Below are 24,593 nucleotides of genomic sequence, written 5' to 3'. Positions count from 1 at the left end.
TTTGAGTATGGTTAAAAACTATTTTGTTCTGTGGTGTTTGAAAAGAAGCCAAGAATTGGAAGAGGAATAGTTAAGTTAAATGAACTTCCATAAACTCAAATATTTCAATAACAATAATAAGTGTCAACACTAAAAGAGAAAAAAATTGTTAAATACTGTATTAAAAATAATAATATTAATTACCTCTCAAACAAAAAAAAAAATTAACATTTTAATTGATCTTAGAGTGACTAAAATTTTTAAATAGACCAAAACTTTCTAACAGTTTCATAGTTGCGTGCATAAACGTACATTTAATAGATGTAAACAAATTTTAATAAAAAGTAAGTAGGTTGAAAAGGAACCAAAATTTAATATATAAAATAGGTTTATAACTAAATCTAGCTATGACATGCATGTAGCATTTTATAACTATTTTGTTGTTGTTTAATGTTGGTTTAATTCTACCCACAAAACTCACATCATAGGACAGGAAATCAACAATTATTTAAATTCAATAAATTCCTCTATTGACTTTTTATTTTTATTATTATTATTTTTTTTAGTTTTTTCTATTCTTTTATAACACGTTTTCAAGTATTTCATGGGCATGGGGCCGCGGTAGGGCGCACAAAAAATTGAATAAGGTGTACCAACTCATGGTTTGACTAATTTTATTCTTTTTTATTTTTAACTCATAGCTAAACTCCGCACTCATCACACATGGTTGACAATGTGCACCACTACTGTTATTAACTGTTGCTAGTGCCGCCAAGAATTATTACCTATTAGGCCCTTGGAATATATAGAATATATATAATATTTTTTTGTATATTTTATATTTAATTGATATTGAAATATTCTTTATTTATAGATTAATTGTAATCAAATATTGAAATATTCTTTATTTATAGATTAATTGTAATCAAATATTGAAATATTCTATCCACAAAACTCTCATCATACGACACAAAAGTCAACAATTATTTAAATTCAATAAATTCCTCTATTGACCATATTACAACTTGCTGTGTTGGATGTCAATTCAAGTGGGAAATTAAGACAATAATTGGCGAGAACATGTGAAGATAGGATTCTTATTTTTTAATTAATAGAAGTTTGTAGACTTGGTTTTATGCTAGAAATTTCTCATTGATTGTAGTTGAGTTTGGACTAAACTGCTTGGATTGAGTGTAAAGGTCGGGATGTCTCACTCCAATGAAAGAATTTGTAGGTCCATGTATTTGTCCCTTATGCCTCTGCTAAGAATTGTCTTGCAGGCAGAAAATTCAGGAGGAAATGCAGCCCATCTCTTCTCCATCTCCGTATAAAATATGAATAAATCTATCATTGAATATGTGAAATCACATATAGGTCTCACATGTTTAATGGTGAATTTGCTAAAGAGATAGACAAAAAAGGAACAAGAAATGAATGTGTAACACTTTTGTTTTAAATATGTTTATCTGAGTAAAAGTGACCGCAGTTTTCTACATTTACAAATGCACAAGCAAGAGATACCTAGATTCCGTTTGATCTTATGCACTAATACACGTCAATTAATCCATTGGTTGGTTTAAAAATTTATTAGTTTATCATTATGTAAAAAGATCGCAACTTGAAAAGCGTCTATATATAAGTGAAGGGATGGGTTGTAAGTTAAGCATTGTGCTTAACACTTGAGAGATCTAGGAAATGGCTCTACTATCAATGTATTTGCTGCAACAATATTCATGGCAAGAGCTACACAAAATACCCTTCATTAATCCCCTCCTTTCTCTTCTTTTCCTCGTCTCTTTTCTTTATGCTTTCAAGCGTATTAGAAGTGGGAAACCCAATTTACCTCCTTCCCCACCAAAGCTACCAATCCTAGGCAACCTTCACCAGCTTGGCACACTCCCACACCGCTCTCTTCAAGCCCTTTCAAACAAGTACGGCCCTCTAATGTTCTTAAACTTGGGCAATACTCCAACTCTTGTGGTGTCGTCTGGAGATATGGCAAGAGAAATGTTGAAGACACATGATGTCATTTTCTCAAACCGGCCAAAAATTACCGCTGCCAATGCCTTACTCTATGGATGCACAGATGTGGCATTCTCACCTTATGGTGAGTATTGGAGACAAGCTAGGAGAATTTGTGTGTTAGAACTTTTGAGCCTCAAAAGAGTGCAATCCTTCCAATATGTAAGGGAAGAAGAAATTGAAGTATTGATGAAAAAGATACGTGAGGCGTGTAGCAAAGGGGCTTCTGTTAATCTAAGTGGGATGTTCATGGCAACCTCCAACAACATAGTCACAAGATGTGTGCTTGGAAAAACGTTTGAAGAAGAAGAAGGTAAGAGTACATTCGAACATCTATCAAGAAGGATAATGATGCACCTTGGAGCATTCTGCTTGGGAGATTTTTTCCCTTTCTTGGGATGGATTGATGTTCTTACGGGATTTATCCCGAGTTTGAAAGCCACTTTCAGAGAATTAGATGCTTTATTTGATCAAGTGATCGAAGAACACAGAACATTTAAAACTGACGATGATGAGAGGAAAGACTTAGTTGATATTCTCCTCAAACTTCAAAAGAACGACATGCTTGATGCTGTGCTCGCTCAAGGCAACCTCAAAGCAATCCTTCTGGTCTCTCTCTCTCTCTCTCTCTCTCTCTCTCTCTCTCACACACACACAAACCCATGTCTAAAGTTTTGTGTTTCCATAATTTCAGGACATGTTTGTGGGAGGAACTGATACTACTTCAACAACTTTGGAATGGTTAATGGCGGAGCTCATGAAACATCCAAATATTATGAAGAGAGCACAAGAAGAGGTGAGAAGGGTGGTGGGAAAGAAATCAAAGATAGATGTGAATGACATCAACCAAATGGATTACTTGAAGTGTATCCTCAAAGAAACTCTAAGACTACATCCAGCAGCTCCTCTCTCGGTACCTCGAGAAACATTAGCAAGTGTCAAATTTGAAGGTTATGATATTCCAGAAAAAACAAGAGTATTTGTCAATATATGGGCAATCCAAAGGGACCCAACTGTATGGGAGAGGCCAGAAGAGTTCCTCCCGGAGAGATTCAATGACACGACGGTTGATTTCAATAGGCAAGAGTTTGAATTCATCCCATTTGGAGGTGGGAGAAGGAGATGTCCAGGACTGACATTCGGTGTTACTTCAATTGAATATGTGATTGCCAACATCTTATATTGGTTTGATTGGAATTTGCCTAGTGGTAGTGCACAAGGGAAAGACTTGGACATGAGTGAAGTTAATGGGCTCACCGTGTCAAAGAAAATTCCTCTTCTTCTTGTACCAACACTGCACTCTCCTTGATCTATGCATTAGTGTGCTGATGATGTTACTTTTCTTCTTGCACTTGGTGTGTTTTAGCATTTGTTGTTGTTTCTGTTTGAAATGAATGAAGGGAAGGCGACTTCTACCTTAATAATAAATCTTCCTTCTTTTATCAAAATTGACATAAATAGGTTCTATTTTCGCTTGTTATTTATGACATCGCAGGTTATTATGCCCCGTCTACATTGGGTTGTGCCTCCAACCTCTGAGGATCTAGTAACACTCGTGGCCGTGGGTGCACCCTGGTGAGTTGATAAACTAGTAAGGTGAACTTAGAATGGTAAACATAGTGATGGCCACACCATCATGTAACCGTAACTTCAGTGTGTGGCATTTATCCTAGCCCGGTACTTTGCTATTATCTTTCTCTTAGGCCGAATAGTTTCTTTAATTATAGTTCCACCTTACACATGGTCATTCTTTACTTCCTAAAATTTTCAATATTCATATAAACTTCTAGTCGTAGCTAAAACTCCACTGGCCAAGATATTGACAACCCTTTCACTGATACCTTTCCGTAATAGAGTACTTGTGAAGTCTTACTAAGAATGGGCGTTGGATGCCTGCTGCATAAATATTGGAATTGGGGGCAAGTGAAAAGTTGTTAAGGATAGTGCCTAAAATTCCAATTAGTACGTAAGATATTTTGATATAAGAGTCAAATACCTTTAACCCATGTGATTTAATTACTTTATTTTTTTTCTCCTTGATTTTATTTTGCGTCACACATGATACGTCGATAATAGCTAAAAACGGAGATGACACTCCGTCTAACTTTCGTAAAAAATTTGATGAAAATTCATGCCAGTACCCTTAAAAGATCAACACGTGTTCATATACCTAATTAAAAATAAAAAATAAAAAAAAATTAAAACTAAAATTATTCAAACATTAAAAAATTAAAAATAAAAATTAAAAGAAGGTGGCTCGAGCCACCCATGACTGATTTGGGGGTGGCCAAACCACCCCCAACTTGGAAAATGGGGGTGGCTGAAACCACCCCTAAGGCTTTTCCATTGGCTTTACGTACTCTCTGTCTCCCATACAAATCTACAAACAAACACAATGAGACACGCTAAAAAAAAAAATTAAAAAATGTCACTAATTTGTACATACACAATAACAATAACATGCACACAGTGACAAAGACAATATAGAACTATATAAGCATATTTGACTCTCTGTGCTACACATCAAACACTAACATTTTTTTTTTTAAGTTGTCAAATACTAATGTTGATACAATAACGACACACATGCACAACAAGCTTAAAAAAAAAAAAAAAAAAAAACATAGAAAATACGAGCATAAATAGGATCGTTCTTTTTGTACACACTTTTTGTTTCTAATGATCGTTTCTACATTGGACGCCCTTTAATTCATGTTCTTCTTGAGATCTTGACTGCCTTACAATAATAATTTTCTGGTTCCACCATCTTCATCAACGACATACCTGACCAACTTCACTTTATGCTTTAGAGCTAGCTCATACGCCATCCCCACTTTCAGCATATGCTTGCAAGGAATATCAAACACTTTGTCACTCGGTCTCAAATTTCTCTTCAAGAAATTGTAAGCATAATCCACGTACGCACATTAAAAAAATGAACATGTGTCTATATACCTAATTAAAAAAAAAAATAATAAAAAAAAATAAAATTGAAAGAAAGTAGCTCAAGCCACTCCTGACTGATTTGGGGGTGGCTGAATCACCCTCTAACTTGCAAAATGGGAGTGGCCAAAACCACCACAACGCTGTTAGGGGTGGCTCGGCCACCCCGTTTGGCCTAGGGTAATTGAAACATTAAAAAGCAGTGAAAATGTATGACAGATCTCCCAAATTACAATCTATATTGGTTATTATTATTATTTTTATTTTATGAAACTACGATCGATACGTTGCAAATGATAGGCTATTAGGCTTCCATTGGTAGTACTCCTTTTCTCCCACACAAATCTAAAAACAAACACAATGAGACAAGCAAAAAAAAAAGTCACTTATATGTTGTACATACACAATAGCACAGTGACAAAGACATTATATAACTATATAAGTATCTTTGAATCTCTCTATTACACATCAAACACTAACATTTTTTTTTAAGTTGTCAAATACTAATGTTGATACAATAAAGACACACATGCAAAACATGCGAATAAAAAAAAAAAAACATGACCGTTCTTTTTTACACACTTTTTGTTTCTAATGATTGTTTCTACACAGGACGCCCTTTAGTTCATGTTCTTCTTGAGATCTTGACGGCCCTACAATAATAATTTTTTGACTCCACCATCTTCATCAACGCCATACCCACCCTCATTTTATGCTTTAGAGCTCATAAGTCATCCCCACTTTCAGCAAACGCTTGTGAGGAATATCAAACACTTCGTCACTCTGTCTCAAATTTCTCTTCAAGAAATTGTAAGCATAATCTATAACAATTATCTTGCCTATACCAGATTCTCTGCTAGCGACAACCTCAGTCTCACCAAATAAGTGAACAATACCTGCATGCCATGTCTTATCCATTGCCTCAATTTCTTTCTCAACTGCCTCTTGTTGCTTATTTTCCACATCCTTATTTTCATTCTCCCGGCCATTTACCAATCCATCATCAACCATTTCTCTATCCTTCTCACCATTGTTATCCAACATTCTCTGGAAAAACAAAAAATCATCTCTAACAAAGTTCTTGAGCATTTCAATCAATATCTTCTAAAACGACTCTTGCTCGTTATGCACATCTGTGTATCCGTATCTCACAACAAAACGAAACACATTAAGCTCTTTGGGCTCTACTTGACGGAAAAGGAAACGCTCTTCCACCAGAACCTTGCTTATGGGGAGTGATTTAACGGAGACAATCAAAGGACCGAGTGCAATGCAGGCACGTTTTCCACATAGTGCTTGAAGATTGGTGGGATGCCTTGAACAAGCTTGGAGTAGAACATGGCTAGCCCAGGTATTCGACAAAAGCTTGTGTCAGCTGTTATCTCTTTGAGCTTATCTGGAGAGATTTTGTGCTCAAGCTCATAATAGTACTTTCTCTGAAACACATAGTTCCAAACGAACATGACAGCCATTAGGATTGCTGCAAAGGCTAGGGGAAGATATCCTCCTTGGTTTGTAGAGGGTTGAACTTAGATAGAGAAGCTCTACAATGCCGATAATGAGAATGTAGGAAATAATGAGAAGTATGTGGGATTTCCATATCATTATCATCACTAATACTAGGAAGGTTGACGTGAGAGTCATTACAAAAACCACCGCTATCCCTGTATGCAATAAACAACTCATTATTAGTTTCCAAGTTATATTTTTTATATGCTACATTTGAATCTTTGAAAACACAAGGGAATTGAAAGGAAAGAAAGCTCTTAATAATAATTCATGCATTTTTTTAGATTAAACAAAACTTGTGTATGCATAATTCATATTTAAATTATAGATTACCATATGCATTGCCGATCTTAGTAGTTGTCCTAAAACTCAAAGTGACTGCAACACAAGCCAGCATAAGAAGGTTATTCACTTCGGGTACATAAACTTGTCCTTCATACTTAGCTGATGTGTGCACTACTTTCACCCGAGGGAAACACCCTAATAAGAGGGACTGTTGGATTATTGAGAAAGTCCGTGAAATCATGGCTTGACTTGCTATGATTGATGCCAATACGGCCACCACAAACATTGGCCAAAATAAAGATCCTGCATGCATCATAGATAACTGCTTAAACAAGTGCATTATAAGTTGTTATTTGACATGATATCATAGCAAAGATCTTAAGTTCGAACCTTATCGATTGATCTCTATCAATTCAACCCCTCATTCCAATTAAATATTCTACATGTTAGACCTCATTTATTAACGGAGAGTTTGAGCTCACACGAGAAGAAGTCTTAGTATATAAATTAAATTAATAAATTAACTATTTTGTATAAGCTCAAGATTTTGGGAAAAGTACTAGTGGGCTGACATGGTATTAGACCAATGTCATGAGTTTGAAAGTACCCTATCTCCATCATTCACTTTTTATATTAATTAAATATTTTACGTATTTGGCCTCATCTATTAAGGGGAGTGTCAGAATATAAATTAAATGATTAATATATAGAAAGAGAGAGATGAGATGTATTAGTAACCTGGCGCGCGTGGACTTGAAAATGTATCTGAGACAAGATCCATGTTGCTGCGAAGGAAGGAAGCTTGTCCAATGTAGGCCAATAAGAGAGCCGGATAAGCCACACAGCACATGCTTATCTGGATTGACCGAACCATGAAGTGGCCAAGATCAGCAAATAATGCCTCAATCCCTGCGTGCATATATATGTTTACAGGTTATTATGGGGAAGAATTGAGAAAAAGAGAAAAAGAGAAAAGAGGAAGAAATGGCCGCAACCTGTTATGGCGAGGACAACGCCACCAAGGGAAATCCAAGCATCTTTTTAGTTCCTTCTAAAGTAATCTACGATGTACTTTCGGTTTATGGCTTTATAAACATTTGGGTCAAATTTCATGAAATTGTAAAGGCCAATGCCACCAATGAGTGCAAACCAAATGCAAATTATTGGAGCAAAACTGTATCCTACTTTGTCAGTTCCAAATCTCTGAGCCATGAACAGAAGCACCAATATCGCTGCTGATATCCAAACAATCCTGTCTGTATAGAACAAATTTATATTGTTCAATCTCCACATGCATGATGTTGAATTGAATTCACAGCAGAATAATTCTCATTAATTTAATCTTTTTTTTTTTTTTTTTTTGAAAAAAACATAACATTTCATTCAATAATACCACGAGCATAACGCTCTTACATCACAGAGTAAAGCTCTAAAGCAACCATAACATAAAGTTACAAGATTACTAGGTTTAGTACAAGATTCGAGACCAATCCGCTAACCCATGACTAAAATCAGATTTTGTACTAGATCTGTGACAGACAGACTCAACCAAATGCATGGATATCAATTATTCCTCGACCCTGAGATAAGTGGAAAGACTCTCATGTCGAAACTCTTCCTCCACGACCCGAAGGCCAAGATAATGATTACATTTACGACTTAAAGGTCTGGACCAAAACTAATTAACCCGAAGGCGACATAGATCGAGTGAGAGAGGAAAGAGCCTTATTGCAAGCCTAACAAAACTGGGAAATTAAACCATATAGGGAAAAACATACGCTAAAACACAAATACATCTTAAAGAAGCAACAAAACAAGAAAATAAAACAAGAAAAGAAACGGCACACTCCGATCACGCACACCCCAGGAACCGAAAACCAAAGGGGCATTGGAAGCTCATTGCGGTGGGGACTCGTCGAAAGGCCCAACAGTGGACGGTGGGCGGCGAACAGGCACAGAGAAGATCGGCAAAGCAAGACCTAAAAATAACTACAAACAAGAAAAAAGGGAAAAAACAACAAGGAACCACCAAAATAGGAAAAAAAAACAAGGAAAATGAGCACAAAGTGGGAAGATGGTAGCCGGAAGGAAGACGGACCCGTGCAGGCCCGAAACCGCCGCGTAAGGGGCGTGGGAGCCCGACGCAGTGGAGACACATGAAAGAAAACCCTAATAGCGGGCAAAGAAGTGGCAACACAAGTCGGCGACGACCACTGACAAAATCTGAATCCACAAACAGCCAAAACAAGGCCAAGGAGCCTGCTGTAGAAAATGAAGGCAGGGGAAGAAAAACGGTAGGGAAGGAGGAAAAATGGGGAAAAACAGAGGGGGAAAGGAGCGGCAAGAAAGGGGAAGAGAGGAGGCACTGAGGTTAGGGCATCAGGTAAATAACTAGCATCGGAGCGAGGAGGACTAGGCCAGGGGAGGAGGGAGGCAGCCAAACGGCCAACCCTCCTCCCCTATGTGACTAAAGGATTTCGCTTTTCTCTTTGGTGGCTAGAGAGAAGAGACGGCTCCATTAATTTAATCTGACCTTAACGTCTTGTACACTCCTAGCGGCCAGTTAAAATATATTTAATGTATAGTAAACTAGGGGCGGATTAGAACATTTAGTTTGGGGAACAAAATAAAAAAAAATAGAATTAAATAAAATAAAAAAAATAAAATAAAAATTTTCTTGAAAGGAAAAAGTTTATTTTTAAAGATATATTTAAAAAAATTGGGGCGACCTATGGCTTGGGAGGCTGGCCCCCCAAGCCAAAGGGTGATTCTGCCCCTTTTGTAAACGTAAGATTAAGATGCATGCACATAATTTATGTATTTAAATATGTATGACAATTACTATATGTTCTATAATTTTTTGTTTTTGTTTTCATTGTTGTCTTTTGTTTTAGTTTTAGTTTTCATTACTAAAATTCAATTTTTTGGTAACGGACCGTTAGTGACGTGTCAAGGCTATTGACACGTTACTAAAGGTTAGTAACGTGTCATTAGTAACGTGTCTGGGGCGTTTCTAAATTGGTCGTAACTACTAGGGATTTAGTAACGTGTCAATTTCTGACACGTTACTAAATGGTAACGTGTCAGTTTCTGACACGTTACTAAATGGTAACGTGTCAGTTTCTAACGCGTTACTAAACTTTTAGTAACGTGACATGTTACTAAAGTTTAAAAAATTATTAAAAAAAAAAAATTCTTGACAAAAATTTGAAAATTTTTTTTTCAAATTTTTTTTTTTCAAACAATATTATGGAATCTGATTTTCAAAAATCTGTACCCAGCACAGTTGATATCACGGAATCTGATTTTTTTTTTTTTTTTTTCAAATAATATCATGGAATCAGATTTAATAAACCATCAAATAATATCATAGAACTCAGACTGTCTTGAATCAGTTTAAACAACATATACAAACATCTGCAACTTTCCTCTAGAACTCGAGCTCCATTTATGCCTGATATTCAGCTATCCCCTCTTCAGCCTCTTCTTTGGCTTGTTTCGACCTAGCCATTTTTTCTAACAATAGAAAGACAAGCTATATATATTAAACCCCAATATATTAATGCAAAACACAAGCTATATATATAATGAGGAATATATATACCTGAGGAGATGGACGGAGAGAGGCCAGACCTGCCTGAGAGAGAGAGAGAGAGAGAGAGAGAGAGTACTGTGAGAGGCTAATGCCGGAGAGGAAATTCCCTCTTCTTCGAAGAAGAGAAAGGAAAAGATAGAGAGAAAAAGAGAAGAAGGCCTGTGCGGGGGGGAGGTAGGAAAAAAATAGGAGGGAAGAAAGAAAGAAAAGGGGGAGAAAAAATATTGGAAACCAGCTAGTCGCAGGTTCCCAATGCCCTATTGTAATGTGCTATTAATTTGGACACGTTACCAAATTGGTAACGTGTCTCATTGAGACGTTACCATTTTGGTAACGTGCCATTATGACACGTTGCCAATTAATTACGTGTCATAATGACACGTTATTACTTGGTAACGTGCTATAATGACACATTACCAATTGGTAACGTTCCATTATGGCACGTTACCAATTGGTAACGTGTTATATATGACACGTTACTAAATATTTTAGTAATGTGTCATTAACTGTCACGTCACTAAATGGTGACGTGGCAGATATTAATGAATAGTATATACGTTACTAATATTCTGTTTTTTTTTAGTGTTTATATATATAGCTAGCTAGGAGTGTATCATAATGTCCCGCATGCATGCATGAATGGGGGGGGGGGGGTACCTTCTGTCATCGCTGATGGGGCTTTTTCCTTGATCCCTACAACAGCTGATAGAATTGCCATCACAAACATTGGAAGAGAGAAGAAATGTAATTGTATTTAAGATTCAAATAAAGAGATAGAAGGAATTAATTAACATGAAATGAAGAAGAAATGAAAGGTGAATTAATGTGTAAATTAACCTGAAACGCAAGGTGTAAGAACACCATCTCCAATCACCATCGAAGTTCCAAGCATTGAGGCTAACAATAGGAGAACCTTGGCAAACTTGCTCTTCTCTAGCTTTGACTTGAGCCACGTTGCCCTCCGCAGACGATTGTTTTGAACCTCCAGCTTGTAATTTGATACGTCACAGTCCTCAACCTGTTGATTTGGGATCAAACTCACATTTGCATACCGGCATATGAGAGAGTATATGGCAAAAGTTCCTCCTGAGATCCATTCCAATTATGTTAAGGTTGTTAAAATATTTGATTAAATTCTATCACCTTAATTAATTAACTTTTGGGATAAGTACTGCTAATTGTCCTAAGTTTGAATTTTGTCTCAATCATTCACCCTCATTTCAAACAAATATTTCATGTGTTAAATCTCACCTATAATTTAAACTTTTATCCTGTAGGACAAGTGGTGACTTAATAAAAGGCTTATACCATAAAATGAAGGTTATAATGCATTTGAAAATTTTATTAACCTTTTGCTTACATATAAAATAATATATATATATATATATATATATATATATATATATATATATATATATATATATATTGATAAATGGTAATAGATTAAATTATCAAAACAAGAAGAAACAACAGCCGCTTGCCTCGCAAAAAAGCAAGGAGACAAGGCATGCAACAAAGTCAAGGCCTACAAGCCAGCAAAATCTCAATGAAACAAAGCAATTTTTAGGAGTTTGAAGGGTCGAAGAGGTTAATTACAACAAGGAAAGATGGATATTATTAGTTCTAGAAAATGGCTTAGGCCTCTTTAGAGATATTGTAAGTCATAATGTTAAATTTTCTGTTGACTTGAAAATCAATTTTCACTGATCACTTGTATTTTCTGCCTACGCCAAACATGCATAGAAAATTGGGAAAAACATTTTCTGATTTTTTTTTTTTTTTTTTAAAAAAGAATTATAAAATAGAAAGATTTGAAAGTAGGAAATTAAGGATCATACCCTCGCCATTATCATTGGTGCGCAAGACAACCAAGACATACTTGAGAAGAGGAATTAAGGTGAGGGTATAGAAGATCAAAGAAAGTACACCCAGGATGTCGTCTTTGTGGTTGATACCATTGGGGAAAGTGCTGGAATATGTTAAGGAACCAATAGAGTCTGTTTTTTAGTTGTTCTTATCTTTTAGTATTATCCTTATAGTTGTTCTTATCTCTTCTCTTTAGTGTTCTAGTTGTATTTGTTTTACTTATTTGTATTAAATTAGGTCTCCTAGTTTGTATCAAGTTTGGGTTTGTCAAACTTGATTACAATTGTAACTCTTTGCCTATATATACAATGAGAACGAAGCTGAGACTTCATTCCGCCAAAAGCAATTTTCTTTGCTTTCTTTTATGGTATCAGAGCCTTACGGTTCATACCCCTCTCAATAAGATCCTTGACCCTCTCAAATTTTTGGGCCTTCTTCAACGGAATCAGCTTCTTCTCCAGGCAAATTTGCAGCTCTTCTTGCTGCCCTCAGATCACCTTTTCTCTTGCCGCACCTGCTGTATTGCACCAAATTGCTGCACTGCACCAAATTGCCAACCTACATTGCCGCACTGCACCAAATTGCCGCACCTACTTTCTTTCTTCTTGCTGCACCAAATTACAGCCTCATTGCTGTTCTTCTCCTTGCCGCACCAAATCATAGCCACATCTCCTTGCCGTGTCCTTGATACTGCATTCATGACGCAATCCAGCGACGCCGCTCTATCCTTTACAATGCCAAACATTGCGCATCTCTGTCAATCCAAGCTCGATGGCAGCAACTATCTTGGATGGGTATTTCAATTTAAGCCCATCCTCAAAACTAACGGCTTGATGGGCATTGTTGATGGCTCTGAGCCATGCCCACCAAAGCTTATTCCATCTTCTCCGGACAAAACTACTCATGATGTCCCAAATCCAGAATATATTCTCTGGGAAAAGAAAGACCAATGTATTCTCAGTTGGTTCATTGCAACCTTAATTGCTCCACTTGTGCCTACTATTTATGGGTGTAAAACCTCCAATCAGGTATGGAAAACCCTTGCCACTCGTTATGCTTCTCCATCAAGGTCTCACGTCACTCAATTGAGACGCCAACTTCAGACTCTCAGACAAGGTAATAATCCATGTGTTACCTTTATTCGAAGTGCAAAATCCTTGGCTGACCAGCTAGCTATCGCCGGCAGCCCCATCACCGATGATGACCTTGTATCCTACATCATTGGTGGATTAAGCTCCACCTACAATTCTTTTGTCATGACCTACTCCATGATAACAAAGAATACCACTATGTCTCTTGAAGAATTTCAGTCTGAATTACTTGGACACGAGCAACTCATTGAACATCAGGCTGCCATTGATGAACCACAATCCTTTGCCATGACTACTCAGAAGCTAGTTTACAAACAGAGATTCAACAACCAAAGGAAACTTTTCTCCAATAACAGAAATTCCTATCCCTCAAAGAAGACTTTCAATGGATCTCCTGGTATACTCCAAACTCCTGCTTTCTCCCAAGGAAAAACTATTACTGGAAGCACTAGCAACTACACTCCAAGAAGCAATTCTCCCAAGAACTACACTCCAAGGAGAAATAACTACACTCCAAGGAGAAATTCTCAACCTGGCATCCTCTCATCGAACAAACCTCTTTGTCAGATATGTGGCCGCTCCAATCATCAAGCATTGGACTGCTTTCATCGCATGGATTATTCATTCCAAGGAAGACATCCACCATCTGAACTTGCTGCAATGGTTTCCCAATCCAACGATCTACTAGATGAAGATGAATGGCTTGCTGGCAGTGGAGCCAATACTCACATCACTAATGACTTGGAAAATCTAACTCTGCAGCAACCATATCAGGGTAATGAGACAGTAGCAGTAGGTAATGGTAGTGGACTTGGTATCTCCCACACTGGCTCTTCCTCTTTTCTTCACTCAAATCAACTCCTACATCTTGAAAATATCTTACATTGTCCTGATGCTACAACAAATTTACTTTCAATAAATAAATTTTGTCATGACAATAATTGCCATTTTAAACTAACTGATACCTATTTCTTGATTAAGGACAACTTCACAGGGAAGATCCTCCTACAAGGGGCAAGTAAAGATGGTCTCTACCCATTAAGGCTACAACACTTCACCAAAAATAAAATCAGAGCATTTACTGCACAAATTGGGATTCGGGTGTCTTCTTCAGATTGGCACAACCGCTTAGGGCATCCAAGTCATCAAATCTTGCAGCATCTGCTTCACAACTACTACCTTCCTGTGTCTTCAGTTAAGTCGAGTCAATCTATTTGTGTTTCATGTCAATTAGGAAAGAGCAAAAAGTTACCCTTTATTGAGTCAAGTCATATTACCACTGCTCCATTGGGGCTTATTCATAGTGATGTATGGATTTCTCATTTATCTTCAATCAATAGAAGCAAATGTTATGTTATCTTTATTGATGATTTCTCTAGATACACATGGCTATTTCCTCTAAAACTCAAATCAGATGTTTTTGAAACCTTTGTTAAATTCAAGTGCTTGATAGAAAATTTATTTTCCCTTAAAATTAAACAACTTCAAACAGATGGGGGTGGTGAATACACCTCTCATAACTTTACTAAATTTCTGTCAACACATGGTGTTCTTCATCGAGTCACATGTCCACATACATCTCAACAAAATGGAGTTTCAGAAAGAAAACATAGGCATATCATTGAATCTGGTCTTAGTCTCCTAGCCCAATCCCACATTTCTTCTAAATACTGGGTTGAAGCTGTTAATACTGCCGTGTATCTCGTCAATAGATTGCCTACCCTTACTCTCCAAAATTCAAGTCCTTTCACCAAACTCTACAATAAGGAGCCAAACTACACCTTTTTAAAAACTTTTGGTTGTGCTTGTTATCCTCTCTTAAGACCCTATGCCAAACACAAATTGGAATTCAGAAGCAAACAATGCATCTTCTTTGGATGCTGTACCCACCACCAAAAGGGTTACAAGTGCCTTGATCCCATCTCCAATCGTGTATATGTCTCTAGACATGTTATTTTTGATGAATTGGTGTTCCCTGCACAGAATAGAATAGCATCTTCATCCCCTAACGGATCAGATCCTTTCCTTACAGGTATTGTTCTTGATCATTCTCATTTTTACTCTATGAATAATTCTGACTCTAATACTGTTCAGACCTCACCCCCAATCACCTTGCCTTCCCCAGCACAAGTACCTATTCTAAACACTCCCTTGACTACCCCTACTGCCGAATTACTACCACCTACCCCTAATCCTATCCCCCACCTAGATCAATCCTTACTTCAGCTTTTGCCTGCACCTACTGAACCAGCCTCTCCTCATATTGTCACAAGATCTATGACTGGAAACTCTAAACCTAAGTCTTTTCCCAACTATCAGCTATTCCTATCATTAAAATCAACCAAGCATCCACCAAAATCCTTTCATGCTACACCCTTGCCTTCTATCCCTACCACATTTGCTCAGGCTGTTTCTAACCCTAAATGGTTTGCTGCAATGGAAAGTGAACTTCAAGCTTTAGTTGACAATGGTACTTGGTCTCTCTGCCCTAGACCTTCACATCGAAACATCATCAAGAATAAGTGGATTTTTTGGCTAAAGGAAAAATCAAATGGCACTATTGAAAGATACAAGGCAAGACTAGTGGCTATGGGTTTCCAACAAAGAGATGGTATTGACTACACTGAAACCTTTAGTCCAGTTATAAAACCAGCCACTATACGGATCCTACTATCCTTAGCAATCCACTACAATTGGCCCCTCAAGCAATTGGATGTCTCTAATACCTTCCTTCATGGTTACTTGAATGAATAAGTCCTCATGGAGCAGCCTACTGGTTTTGTTGATGCAGCTTTTCCAGATCATGTTTGTAAGCTCAAAAATGCCCTCTATGGTCTAAAGCAAGCCCCACGAGCTTGGTTTTATAGATTGTCACAAGCTCTTCTCCATCTTGGTTTTGTTGGATCCTTAGTAGATACCTCTCTTTTTATGCTTCATCAAGGCTCTGTTCATATGTACATACTGATATATTTTGATGATATCATAGTAACAGGTACAGATTCATCTATCGTGGAGACTCTCATCCACGGCCTTCAAATGGAATTTAAGCTGAAAGATCTTGGCTACCTTTCATACTTCCTAGGCATCCATGTCCTTCGTGACAAAACTGGCTTGCATCTAAATCAAAGTAAATACATTATTGATTTACTTGATCGTGTGCAAATGCTTGGAGCAAAGCCCTATGCCGCACCCTGCACTTCAGGCAAGAAGCTCACCAAGCTTGATGGTGATACTCTACCAAATCCCACAACCTATCGTCATATCATTGGAGCTCTACAATACTGCACACTCACAAGAGCTGACATAGCCTACACTGTCAATCAATTGTGTCAATTTCTCCATTGTCCAACTACAGAACATATGAAGGCTGCTAAAAGAGTTCTAAGGTATTTCAAAGGCACACCAGATCATAGCCTTCACTTCACTTCAGGTCCTCTTCAACTTCAGGCATACTGTGACTCTGACTGGGTAGAGGATCCTCTTGATCGCAGATCCACTACAGGGTATTGTGTTTTCTTTGGCTCCAACTTAGTATCTTGGCATGCCAAGAAACAGCTTGTTGTCTCGAGATCTAGCACCGAGGCTGAATATCGTGCAATGGCCATTACAGCTGCTGAACTCTCATGGCTTCGAATGCTACTAAAAGAATTGCAAGTTTCTCTCCATGATCCTCCTGTACTCTGGTGTGATAACATAGAAGCTATTACTTTAGCTTCTAATCCCATCTACCATGCTCGTACCAAGCATATAGAAGTAATTGCTTTCTTTCAGAATATACGTACAGTGGTGAGGTACCAATGTCCCCATACACCACTCCAATACTTTGTAATGCGAGCTGCAAGATCACTGACCATTTTACACCCTAAAAAACAGAAAAAGAAAAGCTTAAATAAATTTCAAACATTAATAATGAAATAATCTACAATACATATACATGTATCTAGCTATTACTCCCTTGCCATGCAAGAAAGAAACATTGCTAATTGAGCCAAACAGTTTGATCGACAATGGCCACCAAACAGTTTTCATGTGGGATGGGATTTTGTGGGGAAGAGTCGGATGTGGCAGACCTTTGAGGCATGGCCGTTTTCAGAACCAGGAAAGTTGCGGACTCAATGCCCAAAGAGTCATATCGAGGCAGCTTTTTCCATGAAAGTTTCTTCTCTTGGAGCTCTTGAGAAACTTCTCCATTTACTTCACTGATGGCTTCTACCACATCATCAGACATATCTATAACAATCCCAAAAGTCAAGGAGGAAAGAAAGAGCGAGAGAGAGATCTTTTATGTCCGAGGCCCGAGGGATATTATATATATATAGCAACATGTATTTGCCAACCCAATTAAATAAGGCACCAACTAATAATTATACAATAAATAGTATATAATTAGAATTTGGCTTACATGCTGTTACTTTAATAACAGCATGTATATTGTAGTTAAATCAACGGTCAAGATTGAATTTTAAAGTTGACTTACTTTTATAAGCATTTAATAGGAGAGAGAAAATGAAAAGAGATTTTGAAAAATTCAATCTTGACCGTTGATTAAACTATAGCATACATGCTCATATAATTAAGGCCTCAATTAATAATTGTAAAGTAGAGATTCTTTCTAAAAAAATATTGTAAGGCTCTAATATGGTAAAACGTTAATAATTAATAGTGTCTAATTAAGGCCTCAATTAATTAATAATTGTACAATAAAGATTTTTTTCTAGAAAATTATTTAAGGTTCTAATATAGTAAAAGTTAATAGATAGTATCTAATTAATTAAAGACCCTAATTATGGTATAGTACATAATTATGGATTGAAATTCATTATTAAAATTCATGGAAAGTCTCGACCTACAAAAATTTTTATAAAGTGAAAAGTTTTTAAAGTACATAAAACTTCAATTGTTTGCATTGTGCATTACAGATAAAATTACAATGTCAGCGAGTTTTCAACATCCAATTTTCTTTTTTCACATTGTATTCCACTATAAATTGCACTTTATAGCTTTCCATGTTCTCAAACCTTTTTTTTTTTCTTTTAAGTCTTACAATTTTATGTTAATCAAGTGATAAGTCATTCTATATCTAATAAGTAATTAAAAAAAAAGTTTTAAACAAAATTTTACAAATAAAAGAAAGTGATCTAATTGACATATTAAATTATATAAAAATATTTGATTATATTTTAAATGTTTTTTTTTTTTTTTTTTTTTTGGTAACAAACCGACATCCATTAAAGCAAAAAAAGGTTACACGATAGACACCAAGCTAAAAACAAACTTAGGCAGATTAACCTGATCCAAACAAACCACTAGCACCCCTAAGCATGTGAAAGTGGAAGTCATCTATAAATGCAACCAATGAAAGCAACGGCTCAATCTAATGGATACCGACATTAGAAGTAGGAGATTTAGATGAAATGTATCTGTGAAAATAGAGATTTAGATTTAAATGGAGATTCAAATTCCAACTTTTAATTTCCTCTTTCCACTTTATTCGCAGTGCTATCGGCTGTGGGAGGTATCAAGGTAGCTACATCTGCAATGACAGAAGGTACCCCCACATTTAATTACTACTCAACTCTTCATGATTATATTTTTAAGAAAGTTTGACAAATTAAGAGCGCTGAATAATCTGGTGCAAACTCAAATAAAATATATACTACTCTTTTTAATCTTATGTTCATGCAGTGCTATTATTTTTCCTTCATCTACAGATATGATTGTTTGGATATCAGTTGCAATCTTGATCTTCCTATTTATGATTCAAAGATTTGGAACCGACAAAGTGGGCTACACTTTTGCGCCAATAATCTGCGTTTGGTTCGCCTTCATCGGGGGCATTGGCCTTTACAATTTCATCAAATTTGACCCAAGTGTTGTCAAAGCCTTAAATCCAAAGTATATCGTTCAATATTTCCAAAGGAACAAAAAAGAAGCATGGATCTCCCTTGGTGGCACTGTGCTTGCATTAACAGGTATTTATGCATGGAAATATTATTGCTTCCCAATTAATTATAAATTAAAATGAGATAATTATTATTATTTTTGTTAATTAACTAATGAAATAATTTAACTTCAAATATATATGCATGAACCGAAGCGCTGTTTGCCGATGTTGGCCACTTCACAGTTCGGTCTATTCAAATAAGTATGTGCTCGGTGACCTACCCGGCTCTCATATTGGCTTATACCGGACAAGCCTCCTTTCTTCGCCACCACAATGATCTTGTCAAGGAGACCTTCTACGAGTAAAAAATTCTGTCATGATCCAGAAAACACTAGTTATATTGTTGAATCACCGATTATCTTAAAAGTTTAAATTAATATATAATGGTGAATTTAATTATATTGTTTAATAAATATTTTTACATGCATTTAAATTATATCCTAAAAGAATTAGTTAATGTTACAATTAATTAAAGTTCTCCATTAACTAATTGAGATGGCTACTTGTGATGCAGACCCTTTGTATTAGCCAACGTTTGTGTTAGCTATATTGGCGTCAATAGTAGCTAGCCAGGCCATAATTTCAGGGACTTTCTCTATGGTTCAGCAATCCCTCTTACTTTGGTGTTTTCCTTGGGTTAAAATCGTGAGTACATCGGCCAAGTATGAAGGGCAAGTTTCAAAATTGGTTTGCTAAGAGAGGCCCCACTACACCGGCTATGGGGGGACAGAGGTCGCGATGGGATAGAGGTAGCAAAATGGAGGACAACCAGAATATGGCCGGAGCAGGTTCTGAAGAGATGGAGGGCGGCGCTGATGATCCTTTGGGACGGGGGAAACCTAATTCTCAAAATGGAAATTACGGATTTCCGGGTGGATGAGGAAAGTTTGGCCAGGAGCGATCACAGTGCAACGACAGCTCGAAACTCTTTTAATGAGGCGAGTGATTCTCGGCATTATTCAAAGTGAAATGATTTTGTGGAATCAAATGAAGGAAAGCTGGCATCCTTTAAGGATGTGGAAACCCGGAAGAGAAAAGCTAATGGGCTTCGTGGAGCGATGTTATAAATTTTTTTACAGTTTTCAGAGTCATCTTAAATGTGATGCGATTTTTTAAAATTATTATTAAATCAAAAGTCAATAAATTATATTTCAAATTCAACGGTAATTTTAAAAGGTACATCACATTAGAGATGATTCTAGGAAGACTCTAAAAGACTTATAGCATTACTCGGCTTCGTGATAAGTGCGAAGTGTGTCACTAGCGCCCTATAGCCCACAAGTGCAGGTATCATGTAATGATGTACCTAGCATAGCTCATTTAATAACTTAAATTTGTTGGGCTGTATGAATGCCAACAAAATCTTCTCTCTATTCAACGTTGGACATTTTTCATTTAATGCTTTTTAAAACATTCCATTTAAAATATTTCAAGGCAAAATATATATATATATATATATATATATATATATCCTTTAAAAAGAATAATCGTGTGTTAAAAAGAATAATAAAGTTTAAAGGAACGGCAGACACAGCAGCAAGAGCTGGGATCCTGTGACAAATTGCAGACTTGGCACAGAGCCTTGTCTACCCGCCCCACTCCGGCTCTCTATTTTTCTTGCAATTCTCAAGTCGTAGAGAGTACTTTATAGCATCTGAAGAAGTAGAAGAGAAGAAGAAGATATAATAGAAGGGATGGGAGGAGAAGGAGGAGTAGCAACATCAAAACTGAGAAAAGCGGCTCGGAAGGTGGTGGTTGCAGCAGCATATGCGTGCGGCTCCTTCTCCAGGAATAAAGCTGTAGGGGGCCTCTATACCAGTAGCACTACTCAAACTGTAAGCAAAGCGTCTCCATGAAGAGTTGTATTGCACTAGTATATATAGAGAAAACCTACGTGATTTAATTCATTCAATTGTTTTATCTCCTCTCTTTAGTCATCTATTGGATTTCTACTCTTACGGGACAAAATACGTAAGATCCTCATAATATTTTCCAACATTTCTCACTTTCTGTCAAAAGATTTAAGCCCCAAAGTAGTACCTTTTTTCTGTTTTTATTCTTTGCAAATTTCTCTAAGAGCTTCTTTTACTTCGTCAGTCTTAAGAAAGACAAGACCATACATATGAATTATGACAACTGGGTCTGGTTTCTTTGTTGTTATTTTTCAATGTTTTGCGCAGATCTCGGATCCTTCAGCTGTGACTCCAGCAAAGGCAAAGAAGAGCACAGGAGAAGCTGTTGCAGAGGAATCAGAATCATCCACCAACAACGTCCCTACTTCTAAGGTATCCATTCCCCATCCTACAATCTCCTTTTCTTCTTAACTCATTTCCCCTGCATTTTGCTTGAAAGAAATTTTCTTTCCGGAATCCAATGCTTCTCAAAGTTTGACCACTCCCAGAAGGGCCACAACTTTTCATGTTTTAGTTGTTTTTTACTTTCACTTTTCCCCAATCAAAATTCAGATCCAATGACTTTGATTTGTATTTGTATTGTTTACGATCTAAATTACTGATGGGTGTATCAAGGGGGTCACTGTATTAAGGAGAAACTTCGCTTTGGCCCCCTGACGTTTCACCCGACTTTACAAAACTCATAAACTTTCAAATCTCTTATTTTGGATCCCTGAACTTTCAATTACTCTTAATTAGAACACTCCCGTTGATTTTAGCCGTTAAAAATACAAAAAAAAAAGACCGTAATGTTCTTGATTTTCATTTTTTTTTAAAATAAAAAAACGTTTTGGAAGTTGAAATTTTATACAAAAATCATGGGTATAAACGTCATGTAACGTTTAAAATCTGACAAAGGGGTCCACATTGAGAGTAATTAATTAAAAGTTCAGGGGTCTAAAATGAAATATTTAAAAGTTCAAGGGATGTTTGTAAAATTGAGTAAAAGTTCAGGAGATCAAAATAAAGTTTTTTTCAGTATTAATTAATGAGTGAGGAGTGTATATAGCATGTTGATTGTTGATGATGGCACAGGCCCAGAGAGAGGGAGCGGTTGAAGAATCCACTATTATGTGGACGGCAGAACCTATTTTGGAAGTCCCACCTGCCCAAAGCACTCATTCATTATGGCGTTTTCCTTAACCAGTACTATTCTATTTAAGCCTGAAAGTCCCATCTTGAATTTTGAATCTACCAACCTCAAACTCACTTGAGTGCCCAAACCTAAAAGTTCTTTTCTTGTCCATCGTATTTAGTATGCACTAGTCTTCTGGCAAAACCTTGATACATGAATCTTCAAGCAAATGGGACAATTGCAGTGAAAGAAATTGTCCCTATCTCAGAAAAAAACTTGTAATCACATCTCTGGCTCGTTTTTGCTGAAAAGTTAATTATCTTGTCAAGCTTTTCTCATTACTTCTTTTTGTTTTTATGTAATAGGAGGTGCCGGGGTGGAGGGTTTTGTAAATGATGAACCATCATTATATATATTCCCAATTATATATTAACAATTTATTTATTACTCCATCCACTAGAACATCGTAGGTCACTTGCTCTATAACTTAATACAGTGAAATCGTTATATATTTTAAAAAAAACTCTGGCCATTAGCATTTAGAATAGGATTCTTTGCTGGGTTACTTTTAGAAAGTTGCCATGAAATTATGGAATTTGTTATAATAGACATAGACTAGATTATAATTAAGGTAGCTATCCAGAAAACCATTTATCAATTCTAAAAAGGATCATATATATATATATATATATAAAGTGCAATTGTTTTCATTTGGATAAGTTTTTGTCATATTTACCTGTTTATTACTTTAAAGTCTGTCTCCCATGATTTAATAGCTTCAACTTAATTTGTTGATTCATGTGGCAGAACTTGTGCGCAATATGTCTAGACCCTTTGAGTTACAACAGGTACAGCAGCGGAAGCAACCCCGGGCAGGCAATATTCACAACCCAATGCTCTCATGCTTTCCACTTTGCTTGCATCTCCTCCAATATTGTTCGCCATGGTAGTGTCACCTGCCCCATTTGCCGTGCCCATTGGACCCAACTGCCCTGCAGCCTGAACCCTTCTTATCCTTCGCTCTCTTCTTGCAACCAAAATGATCCCATACGGGCATACTCCGACAGTGATGACCCTATTGAGCCCAATATTCACTTGCCGAATCGTCCCCGCCTTTATCTCTCTCCAGTGCCCATTCCACCCAACTTTCATTCATCTATACAAATGAATAGTAGTCGCACCTCATGCGCATACCATCCACCCCTACATCGATTGACCTCACTATTGCAGTCACCAAACAGGCAAATGCCTAATATTATTATCTGCACCTCCTCAAATAGAGCTTTTCTTTCAGTGAAGTTAGCACATCAACAAGCAACTGACTTGGTCTTGGTTGCGAGTCCCAATGGGCCACACTTGAGGCTGCTCAAGCAATCGATGGCATTGGTGGTTTTCTCCCTTAGACCCATTGATCGTTTAGCCATTGTTACCTACACATCAGCTGCAGCACGTGCCTTTCCCATTAGGCGCATGACCTCCTATGGAAAGTGGACTGCACTACAAATCATTGATCGTCTATTCTATATGGGGCGAGCAGATCCATTTGAAGGGCTTAAAAGGGGGATTAAGATACTTGAAGATCGTGTTCACAAAAATCTACAGTCCTGTATCTTGCATCTGTCTGATAGTCCAACACGATCTTACCATGCCGTCAATATGGAAGTGCCCATTCCAATCCATAGGTTTCATGTGGGGCTCGGATTCGGCACTTCAAATGGATTCGTCATGCATGAATTTGAACAGTTCCTATTAAGAATGCTAGGAGGTGTCATTAGAGATATCCAGTTGAAAATTGGGGAGGAAGTCAACTGCAGAATCATAAGGATTGGAGAACTAAAAGTTGGTGAAGAAAGGAGGATCTCATTAGACTTGGGAGAGTATGGAGATGATGTTCATGTGGGATATAGCTACGTCGATGAATGCACTAGAACAGGGGAAACTGTAGTGAGTGTAGGGGATAAAAGTAATGCAACAGGAAGAGATGTGAGCATTGGTGGGAGGAATAGCAGTGTTGAAAGTTGGGATTACCACGATCCTTACATGGCTAGAAGATGGGCTAAGCATTTACATGGCTACAGGCTTTGAGCTCATCCAACTTACCCAACAATTAATTTCTATACGAATCAATAACCATTTAGATCAAGATGATTTTAGTCATTCAGGGACCAGGGTCAATGTTAAGTCTGGTTACTTGATTGAGCTGCTAAGCTTAAACACCACTGGGATGTGCAATATATACCCTTACCATTACAATGAAGGATTTGAATTGCCAATTTATTTTTATTTTTATTTTTTTCTCTTTTCTTCTTATTGTCATCCAGATTTTTTAAGA

The 24,593-nt window shown here is 37.0% G+C and overlaps 2 protein-coding genes and 1 pseudogene across 3 annotated transcripts; 2 read left to right on the top strand and 1 right to left on the bottom strand.

Moving 5' to 3' along the window:
* The first annotated feature begins 1,636 nt into the window (after positions 1-1,636).
* On the top strand, positions 1,637-3,338 carry LOC132171514 (cytochrome P450 71A1). The gene is made up of 2 exons (XM_059582843.2): positions 1,637-2,610; positions 2,696-3,338. Exons 1-2 carry the CDS (start codon positions 1,675-1,677, stop codon positions 3,308-3,310), a joined length of 1,551 nt encoding a protein of 516 aa, XP_059438826.2. The 5' UTR covers positions 1,637-1,674; the 3' UTR covers positions 3,311-3,338.
* A 2,323-nt stretch (positions 3,339-5,661) lies between these two features.
* Positions 5,662-17,518, bottom strand: LOC132169112 (potassium transporter 5-like; annotated as a pseudogene).
* Positions 17,519-20,913: 3,395 nt separating this feature from the next.
* Positions 20,914-24,346, top strand: LOC132169111 (putative E3 ubiquitin-protein ligase EDA40). Of its 2 annotated transcripts, none has more exons than XM_059580194.2 (3): positions 20,914-21,069; positions 21,415-21,519; positions 23,069-24,346. In XM_059580194.2, the coding sequence occupies exons 1-3, from the start codon at positions 20,929-20,931 to the stop codon at positions 24,344-24,346; spliced, it is 1,524 nt and encodes a 507-aa protein (XP_059436177.1). In that variant the 5' UTR covers positions 20,914-20,928. The 2 variants fall into 2 exon arrangements, with proteins under 2 accessions (XP_059436177.1, XP_088368537.1); XM_088512411.1 differs by having other exon boundaries at positions 20,929-21,069; positions 21,415-21,525; positions 23,072-24,346.
* The last annotated feature ends 247 nt before the right edge of the window (positions 24,347-24,593 follow it).

Source organism: Corylus avellana, chromosome 1 (genome assembly GCF_965113065.1).
Source record: "Corylus avellana chromosome 1, dhCorAvel1.hap1.2, whole genome shotgun sequence".
Classification (NCBI taxonomy): Eukaryota; Viridiplantae; Streptophyta; class Magnoliopsida; order Fagales; family Betulaceae; genus Corylus; species Corylus avellana.
The sequence above is the reverse complement of the archived record's forward strand: the minus strand, read 5'-3'. Positions and strand labels throughout refer to the sequence as shown.